General features: G+C 36.4%; 1 protein-coding gene across 1 annotated transcript in view; it reads right to left on the minus strand.

The window, feature by feature from the left end:
* Positions 1 to 16139, minus strand: part of esyt3 (extended synaptotagmin-like protein 3) — a 107588-nt gene that overhangs the window by 58356 nt on the left and 33093 nt on the right. Inside the window, exons 2-4 of the mRNA XM_028806578.2 lie at positions 11008 to 11049; positions 3277 to 3411; positions 3126 to 3202 (exon numbers count right to left, since the gene is read on the minus strand). Of these exons, the coding sequence (XP_028662411.1) occupies positions 3126 to 3202; positions 3277 to 3411; positions 11008 to 11049 (254 nt within the window). The remainder of the gene's footprint in view (positions 1 to 3125; positions 3203 to 3276; positions 3412 to 11007; positions 11050 to 16139) is intronic.

Genomic DNA, 16139 nt, shown 5'->3' on the forward strand with positions numbered 1-16139 from the left:
CTAGTTCTACCTCAGCAGTCAAATTTACTTGCTTTACAAAATGATATGCAGGACATTACATGTCTGCACGCCTTTGTGACGGACTGGTTCTTCAGGTTTACTAAGGAATATGACCACTTCAATCTCCATGTTTTTACCTTCCAGTTTGAAAACCTTGAAAAACGTGGGTAACTCCCTTGATGCCAATGTTAATTCCAATGTTCAAAAATGAGCAATGTGCAAAAGAAAAAAATCTTTCCAGTTTCGTAAGATGAAACTTTTCCATATGTTTATAATGCAACACATATTTGTACGGAACCAAATACTTTGTTACATACTATGAACAGAATACTATACTGCCATCAAATTAATCGTGCACTAAAAAATAATTAAACATGCTTAAGCGTTGTGTTATTATGTAACAAGCAGGGCTTCCCTCCTTTCAGTGCAGAGCCGTGAGTGTTCTCACTTTGTCTGCTAAACCCCCTGGAGCAGCAGCTGCTTGGTGTGCCTGCAAAATAAAACTCCCAAAGGATTTCTCAGCCAACTGAGGCCAGAATGGCACTCTGCAAAGTTGTATAAAATGGAATGATGAAATGGAGGAAAGCAAAGCTAGAATCTCTCTATTAAATAAATCTCCTCTCCCAGTAAACTTCAGAAATGATGGTTAAGAGTGGTCAATCACATTATGACAATGACGCTGTTTGGGGTGACGGCCATACAATAGTGGCAAAATTTTACACATGCTGGCTTTGTGCAAACATCCTCAAACTCACGGTTCTCTTAATATGTTTAGGGCTATATCTAATCATTTTTTACATTAGGGAAAGGTATTTTATGTTCATCCATTTATCTTCTCAGTGCAGCTTTGTTTATCTATTGTTATAAGTGACTAGAAGACAACTTTTTGACATTCTTGCATGTATTTATAATTATTATATATAATTAATTACATAATAATAATATACTTTATTAGGCTGATTACCAAATGTAAGTTAGTTGACTATATAAAAGTGTACCACACAATTTAATGGTGAAAATCATGGTGTGTCATAAAGAGGACAAATTACTCATCATTAAATGTTAAGTCTAATAAAAGATATCAGCCCTGCACTTCTGGTGCCTGCCTTTACATGCTACTTATTTCTGAAATCTGCAAGCTTGCAGTTCAAAATAAATAAAAAGGAAACATCTTGAAGTAGTGATGTAACTTTGTGTCTGTACAATTTTTGTTCAGAGTGGTTTAACATTACAAAGCAAGTTCAAGAAAATTAATATATACTTCATCTGTGTTTGTTACAGACATCCTTGCTAAATGTCTTTGGAAAAAGAAAACAGGAACTTGAGAGTGAATCTGCATTAGAAGTCAAACTGAAGGGTGTAACAAACTGAAGCGTGATTACAAAACAAGGTATACATAATAAGGTCTAAGGACTAGTGTGGGAAACTTTGATCTGTTCTTACGCAATGAAATAGTTTGAAAATGGAGCTATAGCCAAAGATTAGAATAATTCCAAATTCAGTAATGTCACTATGATTATGACTTTACTCACTCTCTCTCTCTGTATTATATATATTTACAGTAAATTCAGAAAGTGAAACATGTTTTCACTTTGCCATCTTGGCTTACTGAATGTAGATTGATAGGGAAAAGGCAATTCTACAGCACATCAAAATGTGTAGAAAGTGAAGAGGTCTGAATACTTTCTAAATCCTCTCTCTCACACACACACACATACTGTATATGTATAATTTTTATTTTTGGTTAGCCTGCTTACCCTGGAAATTTTCAGCAAGCATGAGCAAGGGATCACTTCGCATATGAAAAGGCAGACTCACTATCTGTCAATAGCAGCCAACAAGCAGAGTGAGGAGGAGAGCAAAAAGCAAATATTTACATTTGCATACAATTTCTATACAAATGTATTTGTACCAAATTGGATGAACTTGAAAACAATGTTTATAAAGTTATAAAATAGCCATCATGCTTTTAAAAGTTTTACGTTTGAACTCAGCAAAATCCCAAAGCCTGACCTGTGGTTCTACAAAAGTCCATCTTCCGGTCACCTTAACATGAACAGAGTTTTCTGGTGTAATGTCATGCTGTTCCACAAGCTTATTTTTAATTTGGCAATGTACGCTGACACTATAATTAACAAACTAAATGCACTTCCTTCTATAATATTTTATTTCCATTCTCAGTATCACAGGGGATCAGTGCACATCAAGCAAAAGCTGCAGCACACCCTCTGATGGATCCAAATCTGATCGTTGTGCTCCTGTGTACACTATTCATTCACATTATGCATGAAATACTTAACAGTATTGACTCAGCTTTGATTTTAATGAATTTTTACTGTAAGCAAAACAGTAAAACAACCTCGACTGTGTAAGGTCACAGTAATATACAACCTTTTAATACAGTGTATAGCACGTATACAAGATAAACAAAAGTAGATGAAGTCAGCAGAAAGTAACATCTTGTAATTATCGAAGATACAAAAAAAGATATCCATCATTCTTTACACTGACAACTTTTTTCTTTGCTCAACTTTTCATTTATTAATAGAATCTATATTACTGTAATGGATAAGTCTCTCTAAAACCACATTTGCTCAGCTTTCTAGAGACAGTAACTGTGGCTTATGACAGGCAGCCTGTTTGAGAAAGATTCAACAGAAAGGATTAGAAAAGAAAAAATCTTCTGTACTAAAAATGGGTCAATTAATTTTCAACTCTTCGCAGTTTTGAAAAACAAAAGTACAAAAATTTGTGAGCAAACTCAATTTATTAATGCCACCAAGTCCTTATATTTATTCTGTTTTTACTTAAAAAATAATACTTAACTGCTTTTTTGTAAAATAATACATAGTTATTGCATTAAGAAAAACAAACATAGTACACTATATGCAAGGAAGCATATACAGTAGCTCTTTCTTGATAAGGAGCCTGCAGATAATCTATAATGGGTCACCCTATGTGACAATTGCTCCTTGGTAAAGATAAAAGCTCAGCATTTTTCAGCAAACATGATGCAAAAACAATTTCTTTGGGTTATGCCAGCTTACAGAACCTTTAAAATGCAAACTTAAAAAACAGATAGCTGTTAGACATTTCAATTTAAAATCTATTCTTTTTAACTGTACCTTAGTTGGAGGTCAATGATCACTTGTCTTTTGTCCACTTCTTTTGTGTATACCTTCACTCCATTAATTTTGAGAGCCTATCAAGACAACAACATTTTTAAAAACCAGTAGCACAAGTCCTCTTCCCTTTCCTGAAATTTAAACTTCTTACCTTTTCTCCAAAATTAATCTTAGAGAAAGTAAATGTCTTAAGATGTATGCTTGATGCTCTGATTGCTGGTTCAATTGTATCCTGAAGCATCTTTTCCATGTATATTCCAAAGTAAGGCCAGGCCTGCTTTAGCAACTAGAATTAAAAGGTAAAGGGCAAATGTGAAGCTCGGGTGTCATGGCTAGCTAATGCAGATCATTGCATGTTGACTTGTTATATGTTTTACACCATTACTGTTCCTACTGATTTAAGACACTGTGAGGCTTGGGGTGCCTCTTGTTGAGCCAAGCTCAAGTCTCTTTAGACACTGGTTATTTGTGCATGCAGCCCAAGTAGTAAACCTCTTCCAAAGCTAAATACAGGTAAAAGACTGGCTATAACAACCGGGTATGCTTGGTGTTTTCAGCTTTGGATCTGTTGGACAAATGTGTCTTCTGCGGAACAGCTTGATGACATAAAATAACTATTCACTTACTTTTTTTTTTTCTTTTTCTTTCTTTTTTTTACCTTTTTTGTTCTATCAACTGAAGAACTGAAGAAAGATGCCACATTTGAAATCTAATCAACTTGGTAGGATGCAAAACCTGTAAGCTCACTTACCTGTGCATTTTTCATCATGCTACAAAACATGTAGATTGTATAAGGAAACATTCAAATACAATTACTTTGTATTGCACAACTCTAAAAAGACATTTCAGTCCTTTTTGTTTAATCTTACTGTAAACAGTTTTCTTTTTGAGTATTTATCCTCTGTACTCATGTGCAGATTCCACGTATGCTTTCAGCATTCTCTGCAAAACATTGTTATCTTTAACTTTATCTATGGTTTTAAAATAATCCTAATCTCAGTAGCTACCAATTCTAAATCTTCTTGGCATATTATTCCATTTTGAAAAGTGAATGAATAAAGTAATTAAAGCAATTTATATATTATCTATCCACCCATTTGGTAATACAAATATCCAGTTCAGGGCATGACAGAGCTTGTGTTTACCCTGACTGAAATTGACAAAAGGCAAGAAGTAACTCACGGAGCAGGACATGGCAAAACCTAAAACTGGGCCAATTTACAAAAAACTCAAAAAGAAAAAGACCAATGTGACTCTGAAATGAACAGCAGCCTGTCCAGAGTTGAAAGCTACTTTCTGCCTGATGCTTTTGGGATGAACTTCACACAACCCCACAATACAGTAAATGGATTTGAATGAATAATTAATGTATTTTCCCCACTGAATGTCTTACAATGGAAAGAAAAGTTCTTGTTTGACAAACCGCTCCAACCTCAGCACTTTTGGCTCTTGTTACAGGATTAAAAAGGTACTTTCAGGCATTGCGTACATTTATAATGGATAGAAGTGTTGCTTACATTCCTCAGATCATGTTCGATCTTATGTACACTATATAGCCCAGCAGTCTATCTTCAAGAATTAAATGTTGAGGTGGACAGCTAAATATTGCATGTTTAAGTCCTCCTAAGGGATGAGTAAATAGAATGTCACTACACTATAGACTTTATCTTAAAAGTACAGTCCTCAATCTGCTGAGCCTGCTGACTTTTCCGCCCTGTGGCTATGCTGCAATAGCATTCTTGCAGAGAGAAAAAAAATACTGTGCTGAATATGCACAGTATCACTGCTTAATCCGCAGGGCGGATTCCAGGCACGCCATCTAAAGTTGTAAAGAACTAACTGAAATGAAACCGTTTAGTTTTTAAGGTGATCAGTTTTTATAATTAAAAATGTTGGCCTCCATTTTAAGCAAGTATTCTAAGCCAGTTTATGAGCATAACTTTACACTCTCTGTTTAGCTACAAAAATCCAGTGCTGTTTACTTTTTAGGTTGGGCATGACCTGACTGATGACCATATTCATTAAGTTTATTATTTGGTTAAAAGAAGATTAACTTTGAAGGCCTATTATTAAGGATGCTGGCATACAAAACTAACTATTAGATATTAACAAATAAATTATTCAGTTTTAAAAGTTACTTCTTTACCTTTTTTTTGTTTGTTTAAATAATCTGGGTAGAATACATAAGGCCACAACACAATTACCAGGCAACAGATTATATTCTGAATACATCGGAGTAATAAATACATACATGTATAGACGATGCAAACGGTTTTATAATAAAATGGGTCAGTTTCATAAAATCAAACCACTAGATACAGTATAGCTGGAAATATCATACAAAATATTTTGTAACTTGTCTTTTAAGAGTTTATTCTAGGAACAGATAGCAAATTCTCCAAAGAAAAAATGAGTCTGGCTACTATTTACAATCAAAACAAAACAAGCTGGCTTTGCTATCACAACAAACAACATGGGAGCTATTTTGTATCAATTAGCACCTTACCTGTCCTGGGTATAGATTTCACCAAAATAGACTAACTAAAGTCTCTTTAATATGAGAACTGAAGCCCAAGCTGTTGCTTCACAACATGCTTAAGCTGGAAGAGGGAGACCCCGAGTCGGGTTCAAACCTTGACAGAAAGTGATCTCAGGAAATATGGACAAAGTATACACAGATGATATCACATGACATGCAGGACAACAGAGCTTGAATATTTAACTTGTTGATACCATTAAACTTTTTCTCACAATTTAATGTATATTTTTCAGTAAAGTGACTGAAAAGACTACAGGCAACCTATGGATTATACATTTTTTAAAACACCCTAACAGTCTTTTCAGTGTTCATTTTAAAATTTCAGTGTTTATTCACTAATGAAGTGGGCCATGCACACATTTACATAGCTTTTGTGTCCTTTGGAGACAGTCCATTGTGTTATTCTTGTTTACGAAAAAGACAATATATCTTCACATAATGAACCATTGATCTTTCTTCAGGTTTATAACAATATTTACAGCGCAGACAGGTGGTCCTATGTGAAATTACTTTCTTGATCATTTAAATTCTACATAATTAATAAAAATACAATCATAGTATTAAATATATGGATGCCAAAGGATGAAAGTAATCTCAGAAAGTATACAGGCACAAAAGAATAAAAGATTTTATCCTTTACTTAATGACAGAGAGGTAGATAATGTGATCTTTTATGAATACAGTCTTCTTCTTCTTCGTCTTTCAGCTGCTCCCATTAGGGGTCACCACAATGGATCACCTGTTTCCATATTTTCCAGTTCTCTGCATCTTGCTCTGTTGCACCCACTACCTCCATGTCCTCTCACACCACATCCATAAACCTAAAGGCCTTCCTCTTTACCTCTTGTCTGACAGCTCTACCTCAGCATCCTTCTCCCAATATACTCAACATCTCTCCTCTGCACGTCCAAACAAATGCGATCTCGCCTCACTAACTTTGTTTCCCCAACTGTCCAACCTTAGCTGATCCTCCAATGTACTAATTTCTAATCCTGTCCATCCTCATCACACCAAATATAGTACTTAACCTCTTTAACTCTGCCACCTCCAGCTCTGTCTCCTATCTATTTGTTAGTGCCACTGTCTCCAACCCATATAACATAGCTGGTCTCACTATTGCTTGTAGACCTTCCCTTTCACTCTTGCTGGTGCCCATCTGTCACAAATCCTACCTGACACTCTTCTCCACCCACCCCACTCTGCCTGCACTCTCTTCTTCACCTCTCTTCCACACTCCCCGTTACTCTGTATTGTTGATTCCAAGTATTTAAACGTATCCACCTTCACCAGCTCTACCCCCTGCCTCCTCACCATTCCACTGACCTTCCTTAGATTCACACGCATGTATTCTGTCCAGCTGTTACTGACCTTCACTCCTCTCCTGTCTATGGCATATCTCCACCTCTTCAGGTCTCCTCAACCTGCTCCCTACTCTCATTACTGATCATAATGTCACCAGCAAACATCATAGTCCAGGGAATGCCTGTGTAATCTTGTCTGTCAATCTGTCCATCACCATTTCAAATAAGAAAGGGTTCAGAGCCAATCCCTGATGTAATCCCACCTCCACCTTCAATGCATTCGTCACGTCTAGTGCAGATCTCACAACTGTCACACTTCTCTTGTACATATCCTGTATTACTCTTATATACTTCTCTGCCACTGCTGACTTCCTCATGCAACAGCACAACTCTTCTTTAGGCACCCTGTCATATGTTTTCTCCAAGTCCACAAAGACATAATGCAACTCATTCTGGCCTTCTCTACACTTTTCTATCACCACCCTCAAAGCAAACATTGCATCTGTGGTGCTCTTTCCTGGCATGAAACCAAACTACTGCTCACTAATAATCAAGTCCCTTCTTAACCTAGCTTCTACTACTCTATCCCATTACTTCATGCTGTGACTGATCAATTTTATCCCTCTGTAGTTACTACAGCTCTGCACATCACCTTTGTCCTTAAAAATCGGTACCAGAACACTTGTTCTCCACTTCTTAGACATCCCCTCACTTTCCAAGATTGCATTAACCAGTCTGGTTAAAAACTCCACTGCCATCTCTCCTAAACACCGTTGTGCTTCCACAGGTATATCATTTGGACCAACAGCCTTCCCATTCTTCATCCTCTTCATAGCTCTTCTTACTTCATCCTTGCTAATCTTTTACATTTCCTGGTTCGTTATATATACACATCATCCAACCTTCTCTCTCTCTCTCATTTTCTTCATTCATTGACCTCACAAAGTACTCTTTCCATCTATTCAACACTCTCCTTGCTTGTGAGTATGTTTCCAACATTATCCTTCATCACCCTAACCTGCTGGTCATCTTTCCCAGCAGTCTCTCTGCCTAGCCAAATGGTACAGGTCCTTTTTTCTCTCCTTGGAGTCCAACTACTCATGCAACTCATCATATGCCTTATCTGTAGCCTTCGCCACCTCTCTCTTCACCTTATGCCTTATCTTCTTGTACTCCTGTCTACTTTCTTCAGCTCTCTGATTATCCCACTTCTTCTTCGCCAACCTGTTCCTCTATATACTCTCATGTACTTCCCTGTTCCACCACCAGGTTTTCTTGTCCTCCTTTCTCTGTCCAGTTGTCACACCAAGCACTCTTCTAGCTACCTCCTTTACCACTTCTGCTGCAGCTGCCCATCTATCAGGTAACTCTTCACTGCCACTCAGTGCCTGTCTTACTTCTTCCTCTTTCAACTTCCACCATTTGATCCTTGGGTCTGTCCTCACTCTCCTCCTCTTCTTCTTGATCTCCAATGTCATCCTACAGACCACCATCCTATGCGGCCTAAATGCGCTTTCCCCTGCCACTACTTTGTAGTCTTCAATCTCCTTCAGACAGACTCTCCAGCATAGGATATAATCCACCAGTGTGCATCTTGCTCCATTCACGTACATCACCTTGTGTTCCTCCCTCTTCTTAAAATATGTATTTACCACAGCCATATTCATTCTTTTTGCAAAATCCACTATCATCTGACTTGCATTTCTCTCCTTGACACCATACCTACCCATCACCTCCTCATCCTCTCTGTTCTCTTCACCAACATGTCCACTGAAATCTGCTCCAATCACCACTCTCTCTCCCTTAGGTACACTTAATTCAACTCATTCCAGAAATCTTTCTCATCTATTACATGCCCAACTTGTGGGGCATATGCACTAACAACATTCATCATCACATCCTCAGTTTCCAGCTTTATAATCATCACTCTGTCTGACACTTTTGCCCAAAACACTCTTGATGTACTGTTCCTTCAGGATAACCCCTACCCCATTCCCCCTCCCATTCAAACCATGGTAGAATAATTTGAACCTGCCTCTGATACTCCTGGCTTTACTACCCTTCCATCTAGCTTCTTGCATGCACAATATATCAACCTTACTTCTCTCTATCATATTGGCTAATTCGCTCCCTTTACCAGTCATACTGCCAACATTCAAAGATTCTTCCCTATTGTCCATTCTTTTACCCTTCCTCCTCTCCTCTTGCCTTTGGACACATCCGCACTCCCCCATCCCATAGTTTAGTACAGTATATGCTACTGTGAACACAGTCTATAGTAGCATATGTCAAACACCACACAGGAAACAAACTGATCAATCTGCATTCAATACTTTAAACTATACTGCACTGCATTTCATTCATTGTCACATATTCAGCATAAATATTGTGCTACTTCTGAAAATAAGTAACAAAATCTTAATAGTAACAGAATGTTAAAAGTACTATCAAATATATAAGGGTTGTCCAGGGAGTTCTGCAATATGTGGTCTTAATTACTACTAATTTCATAAAAAAATATTTGAATATACACCCATAAGACTGCATGTTGCATTTGCTACACTCCTCATTTTGCATAAAAGCTCCAATAACTTTACATACCTAAGTGGTAAGAAACAAAAACTTGTATTCACCTATTGTACCAGTCTGTATTCTTTATTTGAAGCCACTTCTTTAAACCTCCAGTAAGTTTATCATCACTCCCCAACACCTTTTCCTCACAAATGGCATTTGTGAGGACTCCTAAAGAAATGGAAATATAAGGCCCTGTCTACTCTACCATATTTTTGTTTAAAAATGGAGGCATTTGTCTCCATTTTCACTTATCATCCACACTATCCCAGTGTTTACATCCCCTGAAAACGAAGACCTTTATAAATGTACTCCAGAGCCAGACACTTTCATAAATGTAGCATCAGCATTGTAATATAGAGAGGCAAGAACTGAGTTTTCCGAAAATGATACTTTACTCGCATTCTGTTTCATTCTTATTTCGTGGCCCTTCCCTGATTGTATTCTGCTCATTATAATGTCTTATTCACTGATGCGGGCATAGAGGAGGTGCTTTTCATTTTACTTATTGTGCTGTTTAAATGTAGGTATCTAAATTATGTTTTGTACAGTTTGAATGCTGCATAAATGCAGAAAAGACGCAAGCATGAAGCATGTGCAAACATTTTTATGTAACACAAAAAAAATCTTTTTCATTAAAACTGAGAAAACATTTTATTTGTTTATTTATTTCAAACATATTTACGTAGGAAAGATACATTTTGGTTCAATCAGATTAAATAAAATAGTTTTAAGGCTACTGTTTGCATTTACTGACATATTATATACTGTATAAACATATAATCTAATTAAAAATATAAATAATAGTTATACCATTTGAGGCATTGCATATATACAAATATTGGTATTGTGCTTTCTTCATAATTTTCTCAGAATGTGACCTATAGAGCTCTCTGGTGCAACTCTTCAAGCAAACTTAAGAAACTCAGGGGTTTAACATGCAACAAAAGTAAACAGATTGACAAATGTTTAGCTAATTGATTATGTGATAGCTGGTTGCAAATGTTTACTTTACTGTTTTGGCCTAACACAAACAGCAACATTAAAATTATACAAAAGCACAAGGTGCATAAAAGTGCCATAAAATAAATAAAGATGAATAGCACATAAAATTAAATATAATTTCAGAGTCAAATCACAGAGCACACAAAATCCTCACAGGAGCTTGAAACTGTCAGCTCATATCAACGTACTCAAGGCACAAATTCTTCTTTGGGCTGACACAGAGTAAAGTATGCCTTTTGGAAAAGACTTTTCTCCATCTAAGTAAACCCCTAATGATTTAAAAATCACTGGTTTTCTTAACAGAGCAAATTACTGTTTCATGCAGTAAGAGTTTAAGACATGCTAAACATTCTTCTAAATAAAACAGTCTGAATTACAAAAGAATCCAAAATTTCCTTTTTTTTTTGTTCAATGTGAGAGAAAAATAAATAAATAAATAAATAAATAAAGTAAAATTGACCATTACCTTGTTTAACCAGTCTGCTTTTTCAATGTCAGGAAAATGAACCTAAAATATATATAAATACAAGAAAGTCAGAAAAACTGTTACATTTTAAACTTTTAATATGTAAAATAAGGCATTCCAGGTGGCCACTTAATACAGGACTTCTATCTAATCCTGACACTTATTTTTAATCATAAACGTAAGCACATCTAGAAGTATTTCAAGTTAAATGGTTGCTGCTGTATTTTTGAATGATAAGTATATTAAGAATAATAACAAGCTTGCAAGCTATATGCCATACATTTTGGCAAGCATAAAAAAACTGTAATTTTCTATTTTAATAAGACAAACATATAGTAGAATGACAACAGCAGATTTTCTTCTGTGAAACTTAATATATCATATTGAAACAAACCATAGCACTGGGTCCAGAGTCTGGGGACACAGCATAAAGGAATACTGTACATGAAGTTAAAAAAATAAAGTGGGTATGTGTAAACAGTCTAATTTTATCAGCCATACGCAATATTTTTATTAACAGAGGGTTATTTTGTACATAACTAAAGCACATAGCATAACATACTCAAGCCAGTTTTAGGTTGTGGGGGCAGAGAATAAGCCGGCAGTATGGGGAGCAAAGGAGGAATTCATTGTGAAGTGGGCACAATGTACTTCACAAGCCCCCTACTGCCTACACTCTCCCACATACACACGGTTCAATTAAATTGTCAATTATCCTAAACTTCACGTCTTTAGAATGTGAGTGGAAACTGGAGTACCCAGAGGAAATCTATACAGACACAGGGAGAACATGCAAACTCCACACAGACAAGGTCTAGGCATGGAACACAGACCCAGGACACGGACACTAATATTTTCATTACCAAAAAATAATTAATATAAATAATCCAGATCGCTAGACATTGAGTATCTGTTGTAGTTAAACATATATTTGTATTTTTATTTTTGTGTGAATAGTATTTTTTCCCCATGTATTAATACATGTATTGCTTTGTGATATCTAAAAGCATGCTCTATTGGCAAGTTACTCTTACATTACGTAATAATTTATTTTTGTAGTCATGGGGAATGATATATAGTTTTATGTTGCATAATTTACTAAAAAATAGTCAAAGCATTTGACTTCTGTTAGATTTAAAATTTTATTTTGATTTCAAGGAATTTATATTTAGTTTGTTGACAAACCCCAGCATTTGATCGAAAATGAGCTATGAAATAGGTTTTACTCTTAATAGAGAACTTTAATATGGAAATTAAATCCTCTTGGCTAATATTAACATTTTCAATCATAAAGAAATGAGGCAGCAGAACTGGTTGCGACAATAAAATATGAATGCATAATTAACAGAAGTAAAAACAGTCATTTGTATAAAAGGGTAACGTCTGGCAACATACAAAATTGTTTGATTCTGTTTAGAGTACTAAATAAGTCAGCGGGTTTTAATCTCAACTGTCAGAAAGAGCACGTTCTTCACTTAAAACACTTGCAAAGAAAAACTAAAAATTATTTCCTTATTTGAGAAAGATTTAAGTCAAAGTCTAATGTGATCCACCACAGCGGCAACTTTAGTATTTGCATACTGCAGAGGCCAGGACTGCATTAGAAAATACACTTTATGCCAAGAGGCCATTTAACTGCCTAAATATAGTGTAAATGCTGCCTATCTAGCCATTTAAAAAAAATCTAACATTTCATATTCACAAAATTTTCCTTTTCATAAAAGCACCCATCCTTTATGCAAAAAAAAAAAAACTAAAGGAGTCAGGAGGACCTGCAAGCTAATGTGGCAGCATTTCCTCTGAAAGCAGTTAATGTTGCATGGTATGGACTTTGAATTTGGATACATCCTTCTATGACTAGGGAAGACATTACGATTTTTCAGTACTATGAAGAGACTAAGTAGCACAGCATTGCCCCTAATCTTCAAGAACATGTACAATCATCAGTCAGTGCATAACATTTTATTATAAGTCACTGCTTCAACTTTTTTCTATCTCAATGACAATTTTCATATATATTCATATTTCTGTGTAATATGTAAAGGTAAAAAGTAAAGCAGCATTGAATATAAAAACCCTTTGCTAATTCATTTAAAAACATCTCAGTGAAATAATTTCAGGTTGACATTATCTTGGGATTATTTTAAATACTGCACATACAAGCTCATTATAATAAAGCAAATAATTGCTGGAATCTTAACTTCTTACTTTAAAGAACATGTATAAATTAACTCCTGACTGTAATGGCACATACTTCTAGCTATACAGAAAGTGCTAATGCACGCCTTCGACATGCACTCCTGCTCCCAAGCCATAAAGAGCCCCCCTCATTTCCAATACACTTCCAGATTAGTTGACAAAGCAAAATCCCTTTCAAACAAACAAAATCAATAAGAATTTTAATGGGGCAAATAAAAACAAGACATCACTTTTGGAGGTAACCAACATGTCCCTTTGCTGTTTGACAAATAGCTTTTTTCACACAAGCTAAAATGTTAATTACAATCAACAGCAGATCTCTCTAGATGTAATAAGGACCACCTAATTGCTAGTGATAATGCAATAAAACAGAACCGCCAAGACTAAGGCCACAAGCTGTAAACTTACACATTCGATATCTGAAGTGATATATCAGCAACACTAAGTAAACCAAGAAAAGGCGTAAAGAATTCCAATAAAACAGCTACCAATGTAGCTGTTAATGAATGGCATTAAGGCTTTATGAGAACTGAAATCTCCTTGGTTTCAAAACAAAAGAATCGTTCCTGTCCAATAGGATTTTTTTTCTTACACCAGATATCTTTAATAGATTTTATTGTACCTATTAAAGCAGCCAATATATTTCACACTTGCTACTAATTACAAATATGCAGTAATGTTATTTGTGGTCTTGGAGAATGGAAAACAAAAAGAACAAAAAAACAACAACTGAATGATATAAATCACAAGAGGGGTCCTGGAATACACCTAATAACAGTTATGACAATCATTCTCTTCAATGTTATTTTTGGCTTGGATCAAGCATAAATCCACAGAAATTCAGATGTAAAAGTACAGGTATTTTATTTTTTAAAATAACCACACAAAGATATACATATACATTTTGACACAGAAACAATGAATAATCTGCATATCAAATCTGGTGGTAGAAAGGCTTGCTTGCTGTGTACACAGGATGTGCAAGCCGGAGGTGAATCAAATTCAGAAATGAAGTGAGCATAAAGTGGACTGCGGCCTACACCATGCTAACATTTTATGACAGCCTGTAAATATCAGCAATATTCTCCTGGATGCAAATTCTAAAGATAGCCAAAGAGCATTAAAAATGCAATTCTTTATAGACAGATTATGATCTGTTGATATTTATCTGTATAGAGAAGAACAGCAGCCTTTTCTGATGCAACTGTAGTCTGTCTTTTTTTTCCTCCAATTCATCTATTCATTTAGATGGTTATGTGAACCCACATTTCAAATTACAGCATTGGTACCTAAGCCCATTCTGACATTACTATAATAATTGTTCTCATTACCTGACATAAGAAAATAAAATCAAATCCATCTTTCTATTAAATTTCTGTAGCTGGATTGGATGAGAGCAGAATGCAGGAAAAACTCATCTATGGCTATTACCACACCCACTCATGTTAGGGAAGTCTGGAATCTCCAAATGATCTAAAACAGGGGTCCTCAATCACGGTCCTGGAGGGCTGCAGTGGCTGCAAGTTTTTATTCCAACTAGTTTCCTAATTAGAAAGCAGTCCATGCTGATAATGAAACTTGGTATTGAACTGTTTAGCTTGTTAGTGCTTGATTTCATCCAAGAGCAATTTAATTGCACTGTGGAGTTTCCTTCTGTGAGAACATTATCCAAGTGTTTTGTGGACCAGAACAGATTTAAACTTAATGGTCCTTCCAATTCCCCTCTCATTCATTTCTAAATATTTTTATCACAGATACTTTATGATAAGCACGTGAGCTGGAGAACTGCTGGTTTATTCGTTATCTGCATCTCTTTATTAATAATGTCTGTTTAAGAAAGCAGGCAACAATTAAAACTTAAATGCAGCTGCTAAAATCTAAAATAGGCAATTAAGGGTTCTAAATGGTAACGGGCAAGAGAACTAAAATTAAGCCAAAAAAAAACAAAACATTGCTTCAGTAGTAAATAAAAGGGTTCTAATCAAAAAATTGGTTAAAGTGAAAATCTACAGCCATAGCAGTGTGACGAGTTCTGCTCCATGCTCCCATCTTACATTTGGGAGCCCTTGAACCCGACACCGTCGGTAATGTCACTGATGAGCTCGGCAGTGAAGCACAACAAATGGAGCAAGGGGATGGTGTATAAAAGTGCCAAGTGCTTTTATTAAAAACAACAACAAAAACAAAAAGTGTCCAAATTAAATAAAGTGCAGTGCTTTTCAAAATCTTCCTTAAATAAATAATCCATTAAAACAGAAATGAAGTGGAGGTTAAAAAAAAAACAATTAACGAATCCTTTAAAACAAGGTTAAAACAATGGCATGAAGCAGTCCTTTAGAAACACAAAGCCCGGTGTCTTCTTTTACCTGGTGACTCCCCTGCTTCTCCCATCAGGCTTTGCAACAGGAGAGTCGCCCTACCTGCAGCTGACCTTCTTTCCATTCCTGATCTGGAGGCTTCCCGATCCCTGGCTTCGGTTGCGCTCCCTCCAGACCGAGACTTGGCTTTTCCCCTAACGGCCAGGATGCTCACGTTGGGGAATCCATCACCCAAGCCTCCCGACTCTCGCTGTCTTCCACGGCGAGTCATCCTTCTGCTGGTCTCTCCTGCTCTTCGCAATGCTCAGCAGGAGCGACCACTACCAACTGCCCTCGGTGTCGGCCAAACACCCCGCTAGGGCACACTGTCCAGCTGCCCACGAGCTCTCATTCATGCGCTCTCTCACACACACACCAGCTTTCTACACACTGCTTCCTTTCTCTGCAACCTCCGTCTTTCTTTTTTTTGATTTTTTGTTCATCCCCCAGCTAGCTGCCTCGCGCTTCTATTTAATTACGGGGACGCGGATCAGGTGTGGCAATCAACAGCTCCCAGGAATAATTACGGATGAGGACGACTCCTCACCTGTGAACTTAAGTGAGAATCGCCCCGGG

This window comes from Erpetoichthys calabaricus, chromosome 8 (genome assembly GCF_900747795.2).
Source record: "Erpetoichthys calabaricus chromosome 8, fErpCal1.3, whole genome shotgun sequence".
Taxonomy (NCBI): domain Eukaryota; kingdom Metazoa; phylum Chordata; class Cladistia; order Polypteriformes; family Polypteridae; genus Erpetoichthys; species Erpetoichthys calabaricus.